The 18,099-nt window shown below is 42.0% G+C and overlaps 1 protein-coding gene and 1 long non-coding RNA gene across 6 annotated transcripts in view; one reads left to right on the top strand and one right to left on the bottom strand.

Moving 5' to 3' along the window:
* Nucleotides 1–922: 922 nt before the first annotated feature.
* On the bottom strand, nucleotides 923–11,341 carry LOC132540397 (uncharacterized). Its single transcript, XR_009551579.1, has 4 exons — nucleotides 10,825–11,341; nucleotides 9,248–9,318; nucleotides 3,966–4,103; nucleotides 923–1,275 (listed from the first exon to the last, which is right to left on the bottom strand). It is a non-coding gene; the product is annotated as an uncharacterized LOC132540397 (long non-coding RNA).
* A 72-nt stretch (nucleotides 11,342–11,413) lies between these two features.
* EDEM3 (ER degradation enhancing alpha-mannosidase like protein 3) overlaps nucleotides 11,414–18,099 on the top strand; it is a 60,061-nt gene continuing 53,375 nt past the window's right edge. For 4 of the 5 annotated variants that reach the window (XM_060197827.1, XM_060197826.1, XM_016188462.2 and 1 more), the window contains exon 1: nucleotides 11,415–11,726. Coding sequence is in view for 4 of the 5 variants with exons in the window: in XM_060197826.1 (XP_060053809.1) it covers nucleotides 11,605–11,726 (122 nt within the window). In the remaining variant the exon portion in view is untranslated. Of the gene's footprint in view, nucleotides 11,727–18,099 lie in introns of all 5 variants that reach the window. The other variant, XM_016188463.2, reaches the window with a different exon arrangement.

The following is an 18,099-nucleotide window of genomic DNA, read 5'->3' as shown; positions in this document are numbered from 1 at the left end:
AAGCTTGATTCTCATCAACAAATATGTCAACAACAGATGCAGTTTTCTATAGCAAACAATCTCGGTTTTCAGAGTACACACACTTTCAAGGAAAAGCTTATTTCCTCTTCTCAAAGGTAAATGTTAAGTAAGAGAAATTTGGTTTGTTTTTGTTTTCAGAGCCAGAAAGAGAGAGGGACCAAAACCAGAGTATTGGAACTTCCCCCACTGCTGGTTCTGGGACCTGGGCTGTATACATGGCAAGCAGGAGCCTCACCTGATAAAATATCTCTCTCCAGCCCCAAGAAGACAATGTTTTTAAGCAAATGTTACTGATGGATCACTGGTTTATGTTACTATACATTTTCACAAGTATAGCTTCACATCTGTACATATGTAAGTCTCACCACACTCACCGACAAAGTTCTATTGTTACCACACTGTCCAGTGGACTCCTCTACACATTCCTCTGACCCTACCCTCTCTGATAATCATCGTGTTTTTCAGAGTCTAAGATATATATAAATTTCCCCCCCCAGTTTTGTGTTTTATCACCAGAAACTGTGCCTTGCCAGTTCATGTGCTTTGGTAATTTGTAGTCCACACATAGGAGTCACCATTTCGTAGTGGCATGACATTTTTCACCTTATTTCACTTAGCATCATCACCTCAAGCTCCATCTATGTTACCTGGAAAGACATGGTTTAGTTTTTCTTAATAGCTAAGTAGTAATCCATTGAATATATGCCATTGGTTTTAAATGCCTTATTCCTGCCATGGAACACAGGTGTCCCTATGTCTTATCAGATAAGGAGGAATTTCTATTAAACAGATGCACATATAGATCTCTTTGAGCGACCTCTATCAGAATGTCCCCAATTTCTCACCAAAATATAATATTAAATAAACTTAACTTCACAATCCATTGTTTTCTTTTTTAAAAAATTTATTTATAAAATGGAAACTGACAAGACCATAGCATAAGAGGGGTACATTTCCACACAGTGCCCACCTCCAGAGCTCCATATCCAATCCCTTCCCTTGATAGCTTCCCTATTCTTTATCCCTCTGGGAGTATGAACCCAGGATCATTGTGGGGTGCAGAAGGTGGAAGGTCTGGCTTCTGTAACTGCTTCTCTGCTGAACTGCCAACTGCAGTTGGCAGTTCAGTCCATACTCCCAGCCCCTCTCTCTCTTTCCCTAGTGGGACAGAGATCTGATGGTGGGGGCTCCAAGACACATGGTGGGGTCCTCTGCCCAAGGAAGTCGAGTTGGCATCATGGTATCATCTGGAACCTGGTGACTGAAAAAGAGTTAAGATATAGTGCAGAACAAATTGTTAACTAATCATGAACCTAACAGCATGAATATTGCAAATGAAGACTGGGGTCTCCGTTTTGGGAAAAGCTAGTAGGTCTGTTTTAGGTGTATTCCAGGGGACTCATGACTTTACTAGTTTTTGCCTGAGCCTGACATCTAATATGCAGGTGGACCCAAGTTATTGTCTGGGGAGATGGTGTCATAATTGGAAAGAGGACTAGAAAGCTGGTTCAGGGAAGAGAGTAGCTCTCAAATATGGAGAAAGTATATAAATACTGTTAACTGTAAACCCCACCAGTTTGATCTGGGGCCCATATTCAGCACAGGAGCCTATGTAACCTCTGCGTCCCTGTAGGTCTGGGCTCACATTCTGTAGTCATGGCTCGGGACATTCCAGGCTGCACTAATGTCAGGACCCATCTTCCTCAGGTAGTAGGTAGAGTATGCTGTCCAATCTCCCTTTGGAGAGTGGAACGTTTCCTACCACTATTGATCCACATTGAGGGCAAGGTCCTATAGGGGCCCACAAAGGGATTCATTGTATTGTTCCTGATGGAGATGACCAGTGACAGTGATGAGAGGGGTCTCTCAGATTCTAGGCCCATCATGTCTGTGTGGGAACTCCAGGGCTCCCTGACTATTGGGCCCCAGGTGATAAGGTGGCCTGGTGGTGACTGAAGTCATTATTAAAGTATGCCATTCTTTTGTCCCTATTCACCTTTTGTAGCCCTTACTTTGACACGGTTAGCTTTGGAGTAATTGGGGGACGTGTGATAAGAGGTTGGATGAAGAGGCCATTAAGTTTTCTTATCAACTTCTAACAGGCTCCAGTGTCCCTCAAATGGAGTAGTAAATGACAGCTCTTTAGGACTTTTGTATTACTGTTCTTTTACTTCATTCCTTTCTTCCAGGAGCTGCTGTAATTGCTGGTGTCACAGCTCTCACTGTTTACTAGCTGAGCCTCTTATCACCACGAGACTTAAGAACTCCCAAGGGAAGCACACTTGTATTATTTCCAGTAACATCATCTCTGTGCATCTTATGCAGAAGAGAAAGGAGAAGGCACTTCCACAGGATAAGCACTGTTACTGAAAAATGTCCCTAAGTCTCAGTAAGACAATGCTTTAAAAAATTTTATTTATTTTGCAGAGTTGCATTTCACTGCCACCAGACTGCTCATTCATTCATTCATTCATTCATACCACAGCACCAGAACTTCCTTCAGTGCCATGGTACCTTTCATGTGATGCCAGGGTTTGAGTCTGGGTTTTCCTTATGGCAAGTGACTTGCTCTACTTGTAGAGCTATCTCACCAGCCCAAAAGAATGCTTTTTCAAAGACATATCTCCACAGAGATCCTAATATTTATTTACAGAATTTAGGGGTTTGATAGACAAGCTATAATAACATACAGCAGTTTAAAATGGGAAATATTTTCTACCACAAACCACTGTACAGATATATGGACATATAAAAAACTCATAGCTGCTTCTTCACTGGAAGTATAACCATAGGCAGAACACACTAAAGAGTTTGACAGCTGAGTGTCTCTTTCATTTTGTGTCTCCTCTCTGTTGCCCTCTACTCTGTTCCTGTGGGAGAATTGTTAGCAGCAAACCAGCAGTGGTATATTTCATGCAGAAAGAAGCTAGTGTGAAAAACATGTTCAAGAGGGCAGTGGCATTTCAAAACTCATTTCTTGACATCTTAAGCATAACAACATGTATTGGAGATTGCATGTAGGTCCTTGAATAGTGTCAACTTGTTACAACATCTGAGTTGGTGAAAAGAAAATTCGTCACAGTGGATGCCAGTCTGTGGAGTTTTACTTTCTCCCCATGTCTGAATTTACTTCAGGGACTCTGGTTTCTTCCCATGTCCCATATATGGGCAGTCATCAGAGGATGAATGGCTTATCTTGGTGTGAGTATGAGCGTTTTTTGATGGGAAGGAGGTCTGTCCAGGGTTAGGGTTAGGGTTACGGTTTGTGACCCTGAGCAACCATCCTGCCTGCCCGACTTGGAATAGCGTGGAGGCTGAATCAATACAAATGATTATCTTATATTAGAAATGGTTTATCTTGAGAACTGGGCGGTAACTCAGGGTTAAGTGTAGGAGGCACAAAGCACCAGGACTGGCATAAGGATCCCAGTTCAAGCTTCTGGCTCCCCACCTGCAGGGGAGTTGCTTCACAGGCATTGAAGCAGGTCTGCAGGTGTCTGTCTTTCTCTCCCCATCTGTGTCTTCCCCTCCTCTCTCCATTTCTCTCTGTCCTATCCAACAATGACGGCATCATTAATAACTACAAAAATAAAACAAGGGCAACAAAAGGGGTAAGTATTTTAAAATATTTTATCTTTACTAATGGATGGCTTCACTCATATGAGGCATCTAGAGATAAGATACACATTAACTTGGGAAAAAGACAGAAGCAAGCAAACTATTTCTAAGACTTGTGAGAACTGTGGTGGTTATCTTTGGGAGATGGGAGGGTGGGGATACAGAACTCGGATGGTGAGTGTGGTGTGGAACTACACACTGTAATCTTATAATCTTGTAATGTACTATTCATCACAAATAAAAAATAAATTTAAAAAGAACTGTTTTTTTCTTTATTTACAAGTTGGATGATGCTTTGTGACCAGAAATAAACCATAGGAACTAACCTCTTGTTTACAGCAACTAGTTTACAGGCAGGTTGGGTCAATTATTGCTCATTTCTGGAAATTTCCAAGATGCTATATTTGAGATTCAATGAAGATACAGTATGCACTGATTTTCAAAACATCACAAGGTGTTTTATCCTTAAAAGAAAACAAAAAAACACCAGGATCTATTTATTTCTTTTTCCAGTCACGATGAATCTTCCCTCTCATCTAAAATACTAAAAGCTCTGTCTGGAACAAAACCTGACTAAACAAAACAAAAAAGTACAACAATATTTCAATATATTTAGATAAGAAACAGAAAGAGTATTTTTGTACAATTTTAAGACAGAGAAACATTTAATTTCAAATACTTAAGGATTGTTAGTGTTTATTTCCATGGAAAGCAGACCTGTGAGGCTAAAAATGATGTTTTCTTTTTCTTTTTCTGCCAACACCCATGTCCAGCATAGAAACAATTCCTGAAGCGAGAACTCCCACCTTTTGCACCCCCAAAATAATGTTAATCCATACTCCCAGTGGAGGAGAAATGACAGGGGAACTCCAACTCCATCAGGACCTGGAAACAGAAAAGGAAAAAGGGGGGGGGGACATTTGGATATAGTAACAGGTGTTAGTGTGACTTGGAAAGGAAGAGAAGATGGGGCCATAGAAAATAATGGGTAAGTATATTCAAATATAGACAGACAAGATAGCTATAGAAATCATCGCTAACCCCTATCTGCAACCTTAAGAGAACTGCTGTTGCTTACAGTGAAGGGGTTGGGGATTTAGAACTCTGGTGGTGGGAACGGTGCACAGTTGTACACATGTTATCCTGTGATTTTGTAAATCAATATTAAAATTACTAATAAAATTTTTTTAAATGATGGGGTGGAAGCCAGGCAGTGGTGCAGCGGGTTAAGCGCACATGGTGTGAAATGCAAGGATTGGTGTAACGAACCTGGTTCAAGCCCCCGGCTTCCCACCTGCAGAGGAGTTGCTTCACAGGCGGTGAAGCAGGTCTGCAGATGTCTATCTTTCTCTCCCCCTCTCTGTCTTCTCCTCCTCGCTCCATTTCTCTCTGTCCTATCCAACAACAATGACAGCAACAACAACAACAATGATAAAAAAAAGGCAACAAAAGGAAAAAATTAAAAATAAAAAAATAAAAATTATGGGGTTTAGCAAATTTGGATTACTTCGTTGGAGAATTATGGAGCCAGAGAAAGAAAGCCTGAAAAAAAAAAAAAAAAAAACAGCATTAGGTGTATACAGATTGTGTACATGCAGGTGTGTATGGGAGTGAGTGGGGTGAGGGAGGCGGAGACATGGAAAAAACCTTAGGGACATCTTTAGGGTGACTGAATCATCCAAATTTCCTATTCCACTTCTTGGAAATTGGTTAAGTCCTATAGGCAGGCCTGGTGTCAGCCCACAACACTCACTGGTACCTTTCCCATGAAGTACTTTTTTTTTTCTGGACACTTTAAAAGGCTCCAGCTGTGGTCACAGAATAAGCACCATCTTTGTTTAATATCTGTGAAGTTTGGGTTCTCAAGAGGAATGTCTTGTAGATTCCACATGCTATCGAATTATAGAATAAGCAACTTGACGAGTTACCGAGTGACCACTCCCAACTGTCACACTAGAGTTGGAGGAATAACTAGAGCTGTCTTGCTGAAGAATGCAAGTTCTTACGGGGCCACTGGATGCTCAGCCTTTGGGTGCTGTGGCTCAGTCTCTGGGGACTGTGGCTCTGCCATACTAGCAGAGTGGAGACTCTCCCTTAGGTTTGTGAAACCTTATGACTCTGACTAGTGTTCCCTGCCCCTCCCTAACACCTGGTCCATGTAGGTGCCAAGGAAAAAGAACAGCAGGTGAGACATATTTACTTAAGCTATAGAGCTGTGCAAACAACCTTACCTGCTTAAAGGTCATTTCAGTAATGGCTCTTTCAATACTTTTCACCATTTTTAATGAGTTTTATGCAACTAAAAAAAATCTCTTTCAGGTTTTTAAAAAGTCTTTATCTTTCTCTCCTCCTTAGTGTTTTCCATTTGAAAACACTCCCCCCAGCTTCCTCCCCTCCCTTTTCCCCTTCCCTTTCTAACACACCCAAGTCTCTCTTGATTGACTCCTAAAACCTTTTATCATTGTCAGAGAAATGCAAATTAACACAACAATGAGATACTACTTCAGTCCTGTGAGAGAATGTCATACATCAGAAAAGGTAACAGCAGCAAATGCTGGAGAGGTTGTGGGGTCAAAGGAACCCTCCTGCACTGCTGGTGGGAATGTCAATTGGTCCAACCTCTGTGGAGAACAGTCTGGAGAACTCTCAGAAGGCTAGAAATGGACCTACCCTATGATCCTGCAATTCCTCTCCTGGGGATATATCCTAAGGAACCCAACACACCCATCCAAAAAGATCTGTGTACACATATGTTCTTGGAAGCACAATTTGTAATAGCCAAAACCTAGAAGCAACCCAGGTGTCCAACAACAGATGAGTGGCTGTGTGGGACTATGTGAAAGCTTGGTAGAGCTTAGGGAAGCTCTCCCATCCTTGGATGGAGGTCTGGAAAGACACCCCACTTGTTAGCCTCTCTCCTTATAGAGATGAGCCAAGAGGGAAGTCTCCCAGACTCAGTTTCTCCTTGTTAGTCTCTCAAGCTCACAGAAAGCCTACAGGCCTCTCACACTTAATTTCTCCCTGCTAGCAGCAGGCCAAATGGTTGCCTGCTTTAGGGTTCACTCAAAGTTCACACATCCACTTCACCTTTTGACCACAAAGGAGAACACACTCTATCATACACCCCTAACACCAGACAGTGAAAAGCCCCCAAATCTTATTTCCTTGTGGCCTTTGATATCTACGATTGACATCAAGTTTTGTTTTTGTTTTCTCTACCTCACTGGTTTAACCCCTATGCTTCTCTCAAATACCTTGGGATAATTAAAATGCCTGCATCATTGCGTGCATTGTCTTGACCTTTATGTATCGCATCAATTGTTGTCATACCAGCCCCCTACCATAGGGGCAAGCTGACTTTAAGAAACCTGTAATTTCTGACATATGTGAAAAATGTTCTTTAACTCTCTATATAAATCTGTACCCATCCCCAAATAAATGAGTGTTTGTACCAAAATACTCCCCGAAGCCTCCTGTCTGAAATGCTGGGCCCTGAGAGCCGGTGAGGGAGGTTCAGTGGCTTTCCCCCTGGCTGGATCCCCTCCACGGGAGTGCCAGCATAGCTGAGCAAGCTGTGGTCTATATATACACAATGGAATACTACTCAGCTATAAAAAATGGTGATGTTAATGTTTTCAGCCGATCTTGGATGGACCTTGAAAAATTCATATTAAGTGAAATAAGTCAGAAACAGAAGGATAAATATGGTATGATCTCACTCTTAGGCAGAAATTGAAAAACAACATCAGAAGAGAAAACACAAGCAGAACCTGAACTGGAATTGGTGTATTGCACCAAAGTAAAAGACTCTGGGGTGTGTGTATGTGTGTGTGTGGGGGGAGAACACAGGTCCAAAAAGGATGATAAAGGACCTAGTGGGGGTTGTATTATTATATGGGAAACTGGGAAATGTTATGCATATAGAAACTATTGTATTTACTGTCGAATGTAAAACATTAATTCCCCAATAAAGAAATAAAAAAATAAAAAGCAATAAAAAAATTAAATAAATAAATAAAACCTTTTATCACTAAATGTATAAGTCTTAACATAAAGTGTACTGGTTTTATTTTTTTTTTTTTATTCTTTATCTTTTTTTTTTGCCTCCAGGGTTGTATCTGAGATTCAGTGCCTGCACTATGGATCTACTATTCCTGGAGGCTATTTTTCCCCTTTTGTTGCCATTGTTGTCGTTGTTGTTGGATAGGACAGAAAGAAACTGATAGGAGGGGAAGACAGAGAGGGGGAGAGAAAGATAGACTCCTGCAGACCTGCTTCACCACCTGTGAAGCAATGCCCCTGCAGGTGGGGAACTGGGGACTTAAACCGGGATCCTTATGCTGGTCCTTGCGCTTCGTGCCATTATACCCTTAACCTGCTGCGTCACTGCCCTGCCCCCAGGTGTACTGGTTTTAAAATTGTGCGTGGAAATGTTCCCTCAAGCCCACAAAGTGTCAATTAGCTAAGAATTTGAACTGGGAGTTAAAATAGGTTCTCTGGGCTATGAGAGATATGGTGGTGCATCAAGCTTTCATGCCTGAAGCCCCAGAGGTTGCAGGTTCAATCCTTAGCACCACCATATGCCAGAGTGAAGAAGTGGTCTGGTCTCTATCTCAGGAAAATAAATTTTAAAAATGTATTTATTTATTCATTTTTAAACTATTTTTTAAAAGATTTTATTTATTTATGAGAAAAATAGGAGAAGAGAGAAAGAACAAGACATCACTCTGGTACATGTACTGCCAGGGATCGAACTCAGGACCTCATGCTTGAGAGTCCAAAGCTTTATCACTGCGCCATCTCCTGGACCACAAAAAAATATAAATAAATAAATGGGCTGTTTTTTCTTTCTTTCTTTTTTTTGCCTCTAGGGTTATTGCTGGGGCTCAGTGCCTGCACTATAAAATCCATTGCTCCTGTGGGCCCTTTATTTTATTTTATTTTATTTTATTTTATTTTATTTTATTTTATTTTATTTTATTTCCTTTTGGATAGGACAGAAAGAAATTGAAAGCACAGGGGAAGATAGGGAGAAAGACTGACACCTGCAGACCTGAATATGTTTTTCTTTCATCACCACAGGCTCCACCTTCAATATGATAAATTACAGTGCTTTTTTTTTTTTTTAGACCACTTTCATATTTAAGGTTTTCAACAATTAGTGAAAATTGAATTCAACCCTTGGTTAGAAGTGGAATTTAAGTATGGGAGAAAAGATGTTTATTATTTAGCAAGTCAATAAAGAATGGGTCCAGGATTCTTATATTTTTATAATGCAGTGTTAGCTTGGAAACTAATACATCCAGGAAATGGATTCCCCCTGCAAATGCTAAATGTTAAAAGCCAGCACCTCTTAAGTATGTTGTTTCTTACTGGTTGTTAATAGTCAATTTGAACATTTTCTAAAGGCTTGGACCATCAGGAAAGTATAGAAAACTGAGTTATTGCCAATAATCTACTACAAATAATTGACTTGACTACATTTCAATATACTCGAAGATCAATGCCTCTTGCTCTAGTCTCTTTGTTCTTCATTTTCAAATACTAGATGAATGGTGTTGACCTTTAGCTTGTCATGCTTTCTATGCCAGAGCCAAGAACAACTTACAGGTATTATTTATTTAGCTGACTTCATCATTAAAGCTGCCAGAGAGGTTTCAGGATGGAAGCAGGGAAGGTCTGTAAAAACATTAAATATTATACAGAAATAATTTCACATGTTTTCTAAGGATCTATACAAGCAAACAAAGAACTATATCTTTCCCACTTTATGAATTAAAAAAAAACAACTGAAGAAATAAGGAAGCAGATAACATATCCAATGCTTATTGAGCATCCATAGCAGGTGAGGTTTAGTGCTAAGTATTGGAATATATGTATAAACAAGCTAAAGTCCACATCCTCGAAGTAGCCACAATCTAGTGGACATAGCAGACTGTGAAACACACAACAAGGACACAGGATACTGGGAAGAACAGGGAGGGGCTGACTTCTAGAAGGTTTTGTTGTTGTTGTTGTTGTTGTTGTTTTTAAGAGGAAAGCAAAGCTAAAATTTACTGGGTAATGAGTGGGTATTCTACAAGGATGGAGGGCACAGTAAGAGTTTGCACAGAAACGATAAGTAAGAGGGGAATTTGCTAGTTATCAATTCAGATTTGAGAGAGCAGGCAGGGGTAGAAGGGAGGCATCACGTTCAAAGGATTCAGAGATGTGCTTGAATGCCCACTTTAGTATGAAAGTTGAAGGAAGTAAGGTTGTAGGGAAATCATTTAGAAAGGCATTGTACTGGTTCAGAAAAGACTTAATGGGGGGCTGGAGCTGAACAGAGGTGGGAGCAGAAAGAAAGACAGTGAGAGAAGTATAAGCCATAGACCTTGTCAACGGAATGGTTGTAGATTATGAAGGAAGACAAAAGGAATATGATTCTGATGACTACATGTGAATGACTGATCACATTTACATGTGAGCTACCCTTAAATTCAACATGAATTTAAGAGCTCAACATGAACACAAGCAGAAGGGCATTTCTGTCAGGGAGGGGAAAGGTGGTTATGGAGACTAGAAGAGAGATGGATTTAGGGATTTACTACAGGGATATGATGGCTGAACCTACATAAGTGGAGGAAGACACCAAGAAATCTAGTCCAAAGACCAAAGGAGCATTTAAAAATGCAGGAAACACTAGCATTTTAAGAAAAAAGTAGAGAAGGAACATGAAGGGAAAGGAGTCAGAGATATAAATGATTGATCAGAGAGGAAAACAAAGAATACAAAGGTGACAGAGGTCAAGGAAGAGACGTTTCTAGAAAGCTGAAGGTTGCTAAACAATTTATTGCAAGCTTACTGCATGTTGTAAGCGATTTACTGCAGCCATCGAGGTCACACCCAAGCTCCTGAAGGCGCACCTGCCTGCAGGATTAGCACACAAGGAACACAACGTGTCCTATTCTCAGTGGTCAGGCTGGGACTCAGTCACACACCGACTTCCAATGCTCTCCACTAAACTTTCCTCGCAGCGGACACGGGGCTTTCGGAAGTCACTGTTTTGTCAGTGCTGTCGGCTGCACTCTCCTTATAGTGACAGCCGGGACTTGCCCGTCACAGAAGCTAGGGAGATCAGGACTTGCTCTTTAACTTCGTCAGCCCGGGTTTGAACGTTTCTAAAAAGGGGGCGTGGATACGTACCTCTGACGACTGAGAAGCATGCTTGAGAGAATGCACACAGAGGTCATAGACCCAGTTCATTCAGATATTGCTATTTACCAATATCCCCTGCCGGAAGAGATCCGACTACCGCTCCGGTCTTATAAGCTCCGTCCTACAACCACAGAGGAACACGGTGTGCAGGAGGTCAGCAACTTCCTCACCAGCTCCTAGGGCATGGAAGCTCAGGGGGCAGGGGCCTGGCTCCATAGAACTGAGCCCGGGTTCGACCCACGGACCTCGGGGACTACAAGTTCCAGGATGCAACGCGCCATAGGGAGAGCGCCGGGCAGAGATGGAGCACAGAGCCAATGCCGCGGGTCATACTGGGAGTGGTAGTCTCCAGGAGGTAAATTCACTATCAGGGAGGAGGGAGACAACGGGGATCCCTCCTCCTGACCCGCCTTTTGTCCACGTCGCACAGCTCCGGGCCAATGTCCTTTTCTACTGCCGCAGCCCCACGGGCGGCGAACCTCCCTCGGGTTGGCTCTCAGGCTCCACGTCCTGGCCCACCCCGGAAGTCGCGTGGGAGAGGCGGTTTCCTAGACGACGACACCGGAAGTGGCGGCGGGCGGAGGGCGGTGGCAGACGGGCGCCGGGGACCGGCTCAGTGTCTTGGGACAGCAGTTAGGCTACGGCGACTGCCGGCGCTGGTGGACGGCCCTCCCTCCGCACGGCTCGCAGCCCCCATCGGCGTCGGCGGCCGGCGATGAGCCCCAGCCGCCGGGCGTAGCGGCGCCGCGTGCGCAGGACGGCGCGGCCATGAGCTGGGCGGCGGGGCCCCCGCGGGCGCCCTGGAACCTGCTAGCGACCGCGCTTTGCCTGCTGGTGGCCTCGGCCGCGGGGACCGCGCCCATGAGCCGAGAGGAGAAGCAGAAGCTGGGGTAAGGGCGCCGGGGGCTAGGGCGGGGGGCGAGCGCCTGTCCCGGAGCCCGATCGCGCAGCGGCCTCTCCGCGGACCCGGCGGACAGTTCCGGGGAGCTGAGGGCGCCGCCCACTGGGCGACCTCGGGGACCCCTGGGTGGGGAGGAGTCCCGGCCGCGAGTGACAGCGACCCTCGCGGTGTCTTCAGACGTGACCGCCCGTCTCACCCCTCCGTAAGCCCCCAGTGCAGAAGCGGCGGCGGAGTCCGCAAGTTGAGGGGATGGTGCTTACACCTGTTCGGGCCGGGGCAGGTCTCGGGGACTTGAACTTGACACCTGCCCCGCATGCGCACAGCAGAACCGTGTCCGGGGGAGCCTCCGAGACACCCCCCACCCCACACTGTATGAGAGCTCCTCACTTGCCTCCAGTTTTTATCATAAAACGCTCATAGTATTGGAAACATCAAAACGGTTCCCAATACTTGAAATGATCACCCCTGCTGACAGGTGCCACAAATGAAGAAGAGACAGGCCCAGGGTCTGGGGGGAATGGGCAAAGGGCAAGAAGAGTTAATTCGCGCTAGAGGAAACGCAAATAGTCAGCAAACATAGTTTCTCAATGTCAGCCTTGGGAGAGAAGCAGATGAAAACAAGGAGACCGCAGGATTGTTTTTGTTGTTGTTGTTTTGTTTTTCTTTTCATCAGATAATGCCAAGTACTAGGATACCGTTGTGGGAAGAAACCTGCAGTGTAAATGGCTTTAACTTATTGACAGTATCTCCTAAAACGCGTGTCACCTGTACTCTGTTATTTGTCATTCTCATAATGGGCAACTGATCCTGCAGAAATGAAAGCACAGTTTAATGCAGAGATAGGTGTACAAGCGTGCGCATTTTGGAAGTTTAGAAGTGTTCCATGGAGCACCCCACATCATGGGAAAACACAAGATGTAGAAAAGAGGTCAGTCCTTGGAAGATTGTTCACGCTATAAGTAGTCCCAAGGCAAGAAAAATGCAAGTTGTAGGACAATATAAACAGTACCCATCCCATGCCTTTTTCCTCCCCCTTTTTTAAATTAGTGATTTAATATATATTTAAAAACATAAAATAGCTGGGAGTCGGGCGGTAGCGCAGCGGGTTAAGTGCACGTGGTGCAAAAACACAAGGACCGGCATATGGATGGATCCGGGTTCAAGCTCCCGGCTCCCCACCTGCAGGGGAATCGCTTCACAGGCGGTGAAGCAGGTCTGCAGGTGTCTTACCTTTCTTTCTCCCTCTCTGTCTTCCCCTCCTCTCTTCATTTCTGTCTGTCCTATCTAACAATGACGACAACAATAATAACAACAACAATAATAAACAAAGGGGCAACAAAAGGGAAAAAAAACATAAAATAGCAGGACTGTAATTCCACACCTTTCCCACCACCAGTTTGGTGTTTCTCATTCCTTTCATTAGAAACTACATTACTTCTCCCAAGATCACAGATATGGGCTGACTGTAACTATCTATGTTTATATATATTTGCCCATTATTTTCCTATGGTCCTGCCTTCTCTTCCTATCTAAGTCACACCTGCTACTTCTTAGTGCTCCTCCCCCACCCTTTTTTCTCTGGGCCCTGATGGAATTGGAGTTCAGAGCTCTCTGGTCACCTTCCCTTAACATTTCTCCCTCTCTTGGAGTATGGGCCAAAATTCTTTTTTAAAACTCTTTAAAATTTTTTAAAATACTTATTTGTTAGATAGAGACAGCCGGAAGTTGAGATGGATGTGGGTTCATAGAGAAGGAGAGAGACAGATTATCTGCAGCCCTGCTTCACCACTCGGCAAAGTTTTCCCCTGTAGGTGGGGGCTAGGGGTTCGAACCCAGGTATTTGCGTATTGTAGTATGTCACTCAACCAGGTGTGTCACCACTCAGCCCCTGAATCAAAATTCTTTATGGTATGCAGAAGGTGGAAGGCCTGGCTTCTATAATTGTTTTTCTGCTGGACATAGGCTCTGGCACATTGATCCATTCCCCCAGCCTATTTCTACCTTTTCCTAGTGTTTTTTTTTTTTTTTCAATAAACAAATAAACATTGTCTAAGCTCAGAGAAACACAGAGAGACAAATTACCTGGTGGGGTTGGGAAGAGGAACTATCAGGTTTTCTCGTTGTTACTTAAATTGTCACACAAGCCATATATTGGCATTTAAGTAAAATCACAATGAAATCCACTTGATAGAAGAAAGATAAATGCTATCAGAATTACCAGTAAGTGCTAATAACTATGTTTTTCTTTTAGGAATTTAAAGTGTTATTAATAACTTTTACTGAGTACTATGTGCAAGGAAATTTACTCATTTACTATCTTGCTAATTCTACTTCTTAATGAGGTGACTGCTACCCATTTTGCTGATGAGAAAATTAAGAATGCGGGGTGACTAGCTCCAAGTCCCAGAGCAGTACATGGTGGAACCAGTAGTCAAACTCAAACTCAGGTTTACCTGACTTCAGAGTCCATGCTCTCTCCACTGTACTGCCTGTATGGCCTGTAAACTTGGTGGGAAGTGTGTGTGGGGGGAATCTGCAGATCTGTTAAGAAAGCAGCTGTCTTATTTTACCAACACTTCCATTTTATTTTATTTCATTTTATTTTATTTTTCCCCACAGCTGCTTACCTCTGGCATAATTTTGGTGGCTTTGGGGGCTGAATTGAACCTGGGGCCTTTGGCATGGAAGTCTTTTTGCATAACCATTATGCTGTCTACTCATTATTCATTTCTTTCTTTCTTTCTTTCTTTTTTGGATAAAGACAGAAGTTGAGGGAAGGGGGTGATAGGGATAGAGACAGAGAGACACCTGCAGTACTGCTTCACCACTTATGAAGCTTTCCCCCTGCAGGTGGGGACCAGAGCCTCGAACCTGGGTCCTTGCACACTGTAACATGTGCACTCAACCAGATGTGCCACCACCTGCCCCTTTTTTTAATCGCTACAGGGGTTAATGCTGGGACTCAGCATCTGCACTGTGAATCCAGTCCTCCCAGCAGCCAATTTTTTTTTTCCTTAACTGTGTTTTCTTTCTTTCTCTTTCCTTTTCTTTTTATTTATTTATTTATTTACTTATTTTTAATAAAGACAGAGATTGAGAGGTAAGGGGTTAGAGGAGAATGAGAGACACCTGAGCACTGCTTTCCTGCTTGTGAAAATTGGCTCCTTGCACATGGTACTGTGTGCACTCTAGTGGGTGTGCACACTTTTATTTTAAAACAAAAAACTCACTGGATGCCTCATGTGAACCAAAATTGACTTGGGATTTCAACTAAATTTTGAGGTCATTTGTGAAAGTGAAATTACTTTTTTTTTTTTTCTTTTTTACCAGAGCACTACTCAGCTCTGATTTATGGTGGTGTTGGGGATTGAACTTGGGACTTTGGATCCTCATGCATGAGAGTCTCTTTGTATAACTATTACGCTCTCTACCCCCACCTGAAATTACAATGTCTTAAGCTTGCTAATTTAGGTATACCCAATTCTAGTTACAAATAGACTTAAGTTTAAAGCTGTGAACCACAAATGCACAGTGATTTGGTTGCTTCCCTTCTGGGAATTTTCAGGAACTTAAAATCTTCTTCAGGTTTACCTTTGCATTTTTTAAAGCCCAAATAATGATACAATGTTTTTTGATAAAAAAACAGAAAATGTCTGATTCTTTACTCTGCCGTCCTAAACCAAACAGATGATAAAAGACTGAAATTATCTTGATTAGGACATGGTTACTTTGGTGCTTGCAGTTTACAGTGTATGGAACTGTTTATTTGCTAGATGCATCCTTATCCTTCCTGGAATAACATTTTTTGTGTGTGTCACAAATGTGATAGTGGGAGATTTTATTAATGTTATGTGTTCATTAAAAAAAGAGAAATTAGAGCAGTCTAATTTCTGTGACGTATTGGCAGGCAGTGAAACTAGAAAAAGCAGAGTTATGGAAATTATTTTAAAATGAAGAAACATAATTTTTTGACCAATGAATCTGATTTCCAATACATTTTTATCCAGTTGCTGAACAGATATGAGACAGCATAGAAATATCATGTCTGTTAATATAGTAATCATTGTCCTACTATTTATTTAAATGTGACTGTTAGAATTTGTAGTTTTAAGAGAATGTGACTATATTTTACACTGTGAAATTTCCTTAGCACTTGCTCCATAACTATAGGAATTGGAAAACAGTACACTCTCCTATCTATAATCATGGTTTGTTTGTAATCCTGAAAAGTGAATTTTTGAGTTAGCAAGTTAAAATTATATAGGTAACAGACATGTTTCTGCACAATCATCACTGGCTACAAGAGTTTCTGCTTCTTGGTAGTAATTTTGTATTAATTTTGTTTCACACCAAGCAGAAAGAAGCTCTGTGTTTTGTTTAATGGTATCAGCACTTACAAGAAAGATTTTAACTTTTCTTTGTGGTTATTGATTATTTTGAGAGCTTTTCACCATCTGTAATATAATAAAGAAATGTCTAGAGGGATTCTTTATTTAAAAGACTCCATAATTTTCTGAGATAACTAGATCTGTTACACATATAAACACAAAGATTTAATATTTTAACAAAACGATAGATCTTTTTTAATTGCCACCAGTGTTATTGCTGGGACTCAGTGCCAGCACTATAAATCAAACTCTCCCAACACTCCTGACTGCCATTTCCCTTTTTATTCTTTTCTATTTTATTTGAAAGAACAGAGAGAAACAGAGAGGAAGGGGAGAGAAAGACACCATCCCCTCTGCAGGTGGGGAGCAGGGACTTGAACCTGGGTCCTTGAGCATAGTGATATGTGTGCTTTACCTGGCTGCACCACCACCCAGCTGCCTAGACTCTTGTTTCTAATTATTCATTAATTTTAAATGGTATTACTCATTAAAAGTTGCCTGGAGTTAGTCTCTTCAGTTCACAAGTTTAAATGTACTTGAGTTAGCTAGTCATGATAGCCAGGATCTAGATATGAGTTCTTTTTGTCTGCTAGGTTTATTATTACTAGTGTCTCCTCTTCCATGACTATCGTTTTATAAAAAATAACAGTCTGGCAAGAGACAAAATTAAAAGATAGCCAGTCATTTCCGTCTGCTTTCTTTTTGCTTTTCCTCAATCCATCACCTTAGTGATCAGAACCTTGGGAATTAAATTAAATTAAATTAATAAAATATATTTAAATTATTTTCTTTGCCAATTATTGAGAGATTTGACCTTGTCTAGCCATATCATAAACTTTTGTCGTTTTTTTCCCTTAACACTCTCACACCTCACCCCTTGAATTTGAAAATGTTTAATTAGGGAGCCGGGCGGTGGTGCAGTGGGTTAAGCGCACATGAAGTGAAGTGCAAGGACAGGTGTAAGGATCTGGGTTCGAGCCCCCCACTCCCCACTTGCAGGCGGTGAAGCAGGTCTGCAGGTGTCTATCTTTCTCTGTCTTCCCCTCCTCGCTCCATTTCTCTCTATCCTATCCAACAACAATGACAGCAACAACAGTTATAACTACAACAACAACAATAATAATAAAAAAACCCAAGGGCAACAAAAGGGAAAATAAATAAATATTAAAAAAAATTTTAAATGTTTAATTAGAAGACCTTAGCCCCAGTTTTAAAGATTTGACTTAGTAAATCTGGTGTGGAGGTCAATACTCTTGATTTTAAATTATCATTTTGTGAAGTTTGTGAAAAAGAGTTAGGTAAAAACTCACAAATGTCTTTTTAAGAATTAGTTTTCTCATTTTAGATGTGAATATTATTTATGCGACTTTTGCTAGGTTTTTTTTTTTTTAAAGAGCAGAGTGTATATATACAATGTATCTTTTGGGAATGTGACATTATATTAGTAAATATGCATTATACCAGGCATTAGTAATTTTATTCTGCCTAAGGGAAATTAGCTGGGACTTTATATACTATTGTTTTCAATTTCACAACAATATATGCTCTATTCCCTCTCCCATTTTTTATGTAATATAAACAATTAGTAGTACCATAATTCATTCATTCATCTCTCTTTCTTTCTAAAATATTTATTTATTACCTTTTGTTGCCCTTGTTATTTTATTGTTGTAGTTATTGTCGTTGTTGGATAGGACAGAGAGAAAAGAAAGGAGGGGAAGACAGAGGGGGAGAGAAAGACAGACACCTGCAGACCTGCTTCACTGCTCGTGAAGTGACCCCCCTGCAGGTGGGGAGCCGGGGCTCAAACTGGGATCCTTATGCTGGTCCTTGTGCTTCACACCATGTGTGCTTAACCTGCTGCGCTAACGCCCTACTCCGTCTCCCTCCCTCCCTCCCTCCCTTCCTTCCTTCCTTCCTTCCTTCCTTCCTTCCTTCCTTCCTTCCTTCCTTTCTCTTTCTCCCTCCCTTCTT

The sequence above is a fragment of the Erinaceus europaeus genome, chromosome 9 (assembly GCF_950295315.1).
Source record: "Erinaceus europaeus chromosome 9, mEriEur2.1, whole genome shotgun sequence".
NCBI lineage: Eukaryota > Metazoa > Chordata > Mammalia > Eulipotyphla > Erinaceidae > Erinaceus > Erinaceus europaeus.
This window is presented reverse-complemented; position numbering and strand designations above follow the sequence as displayed.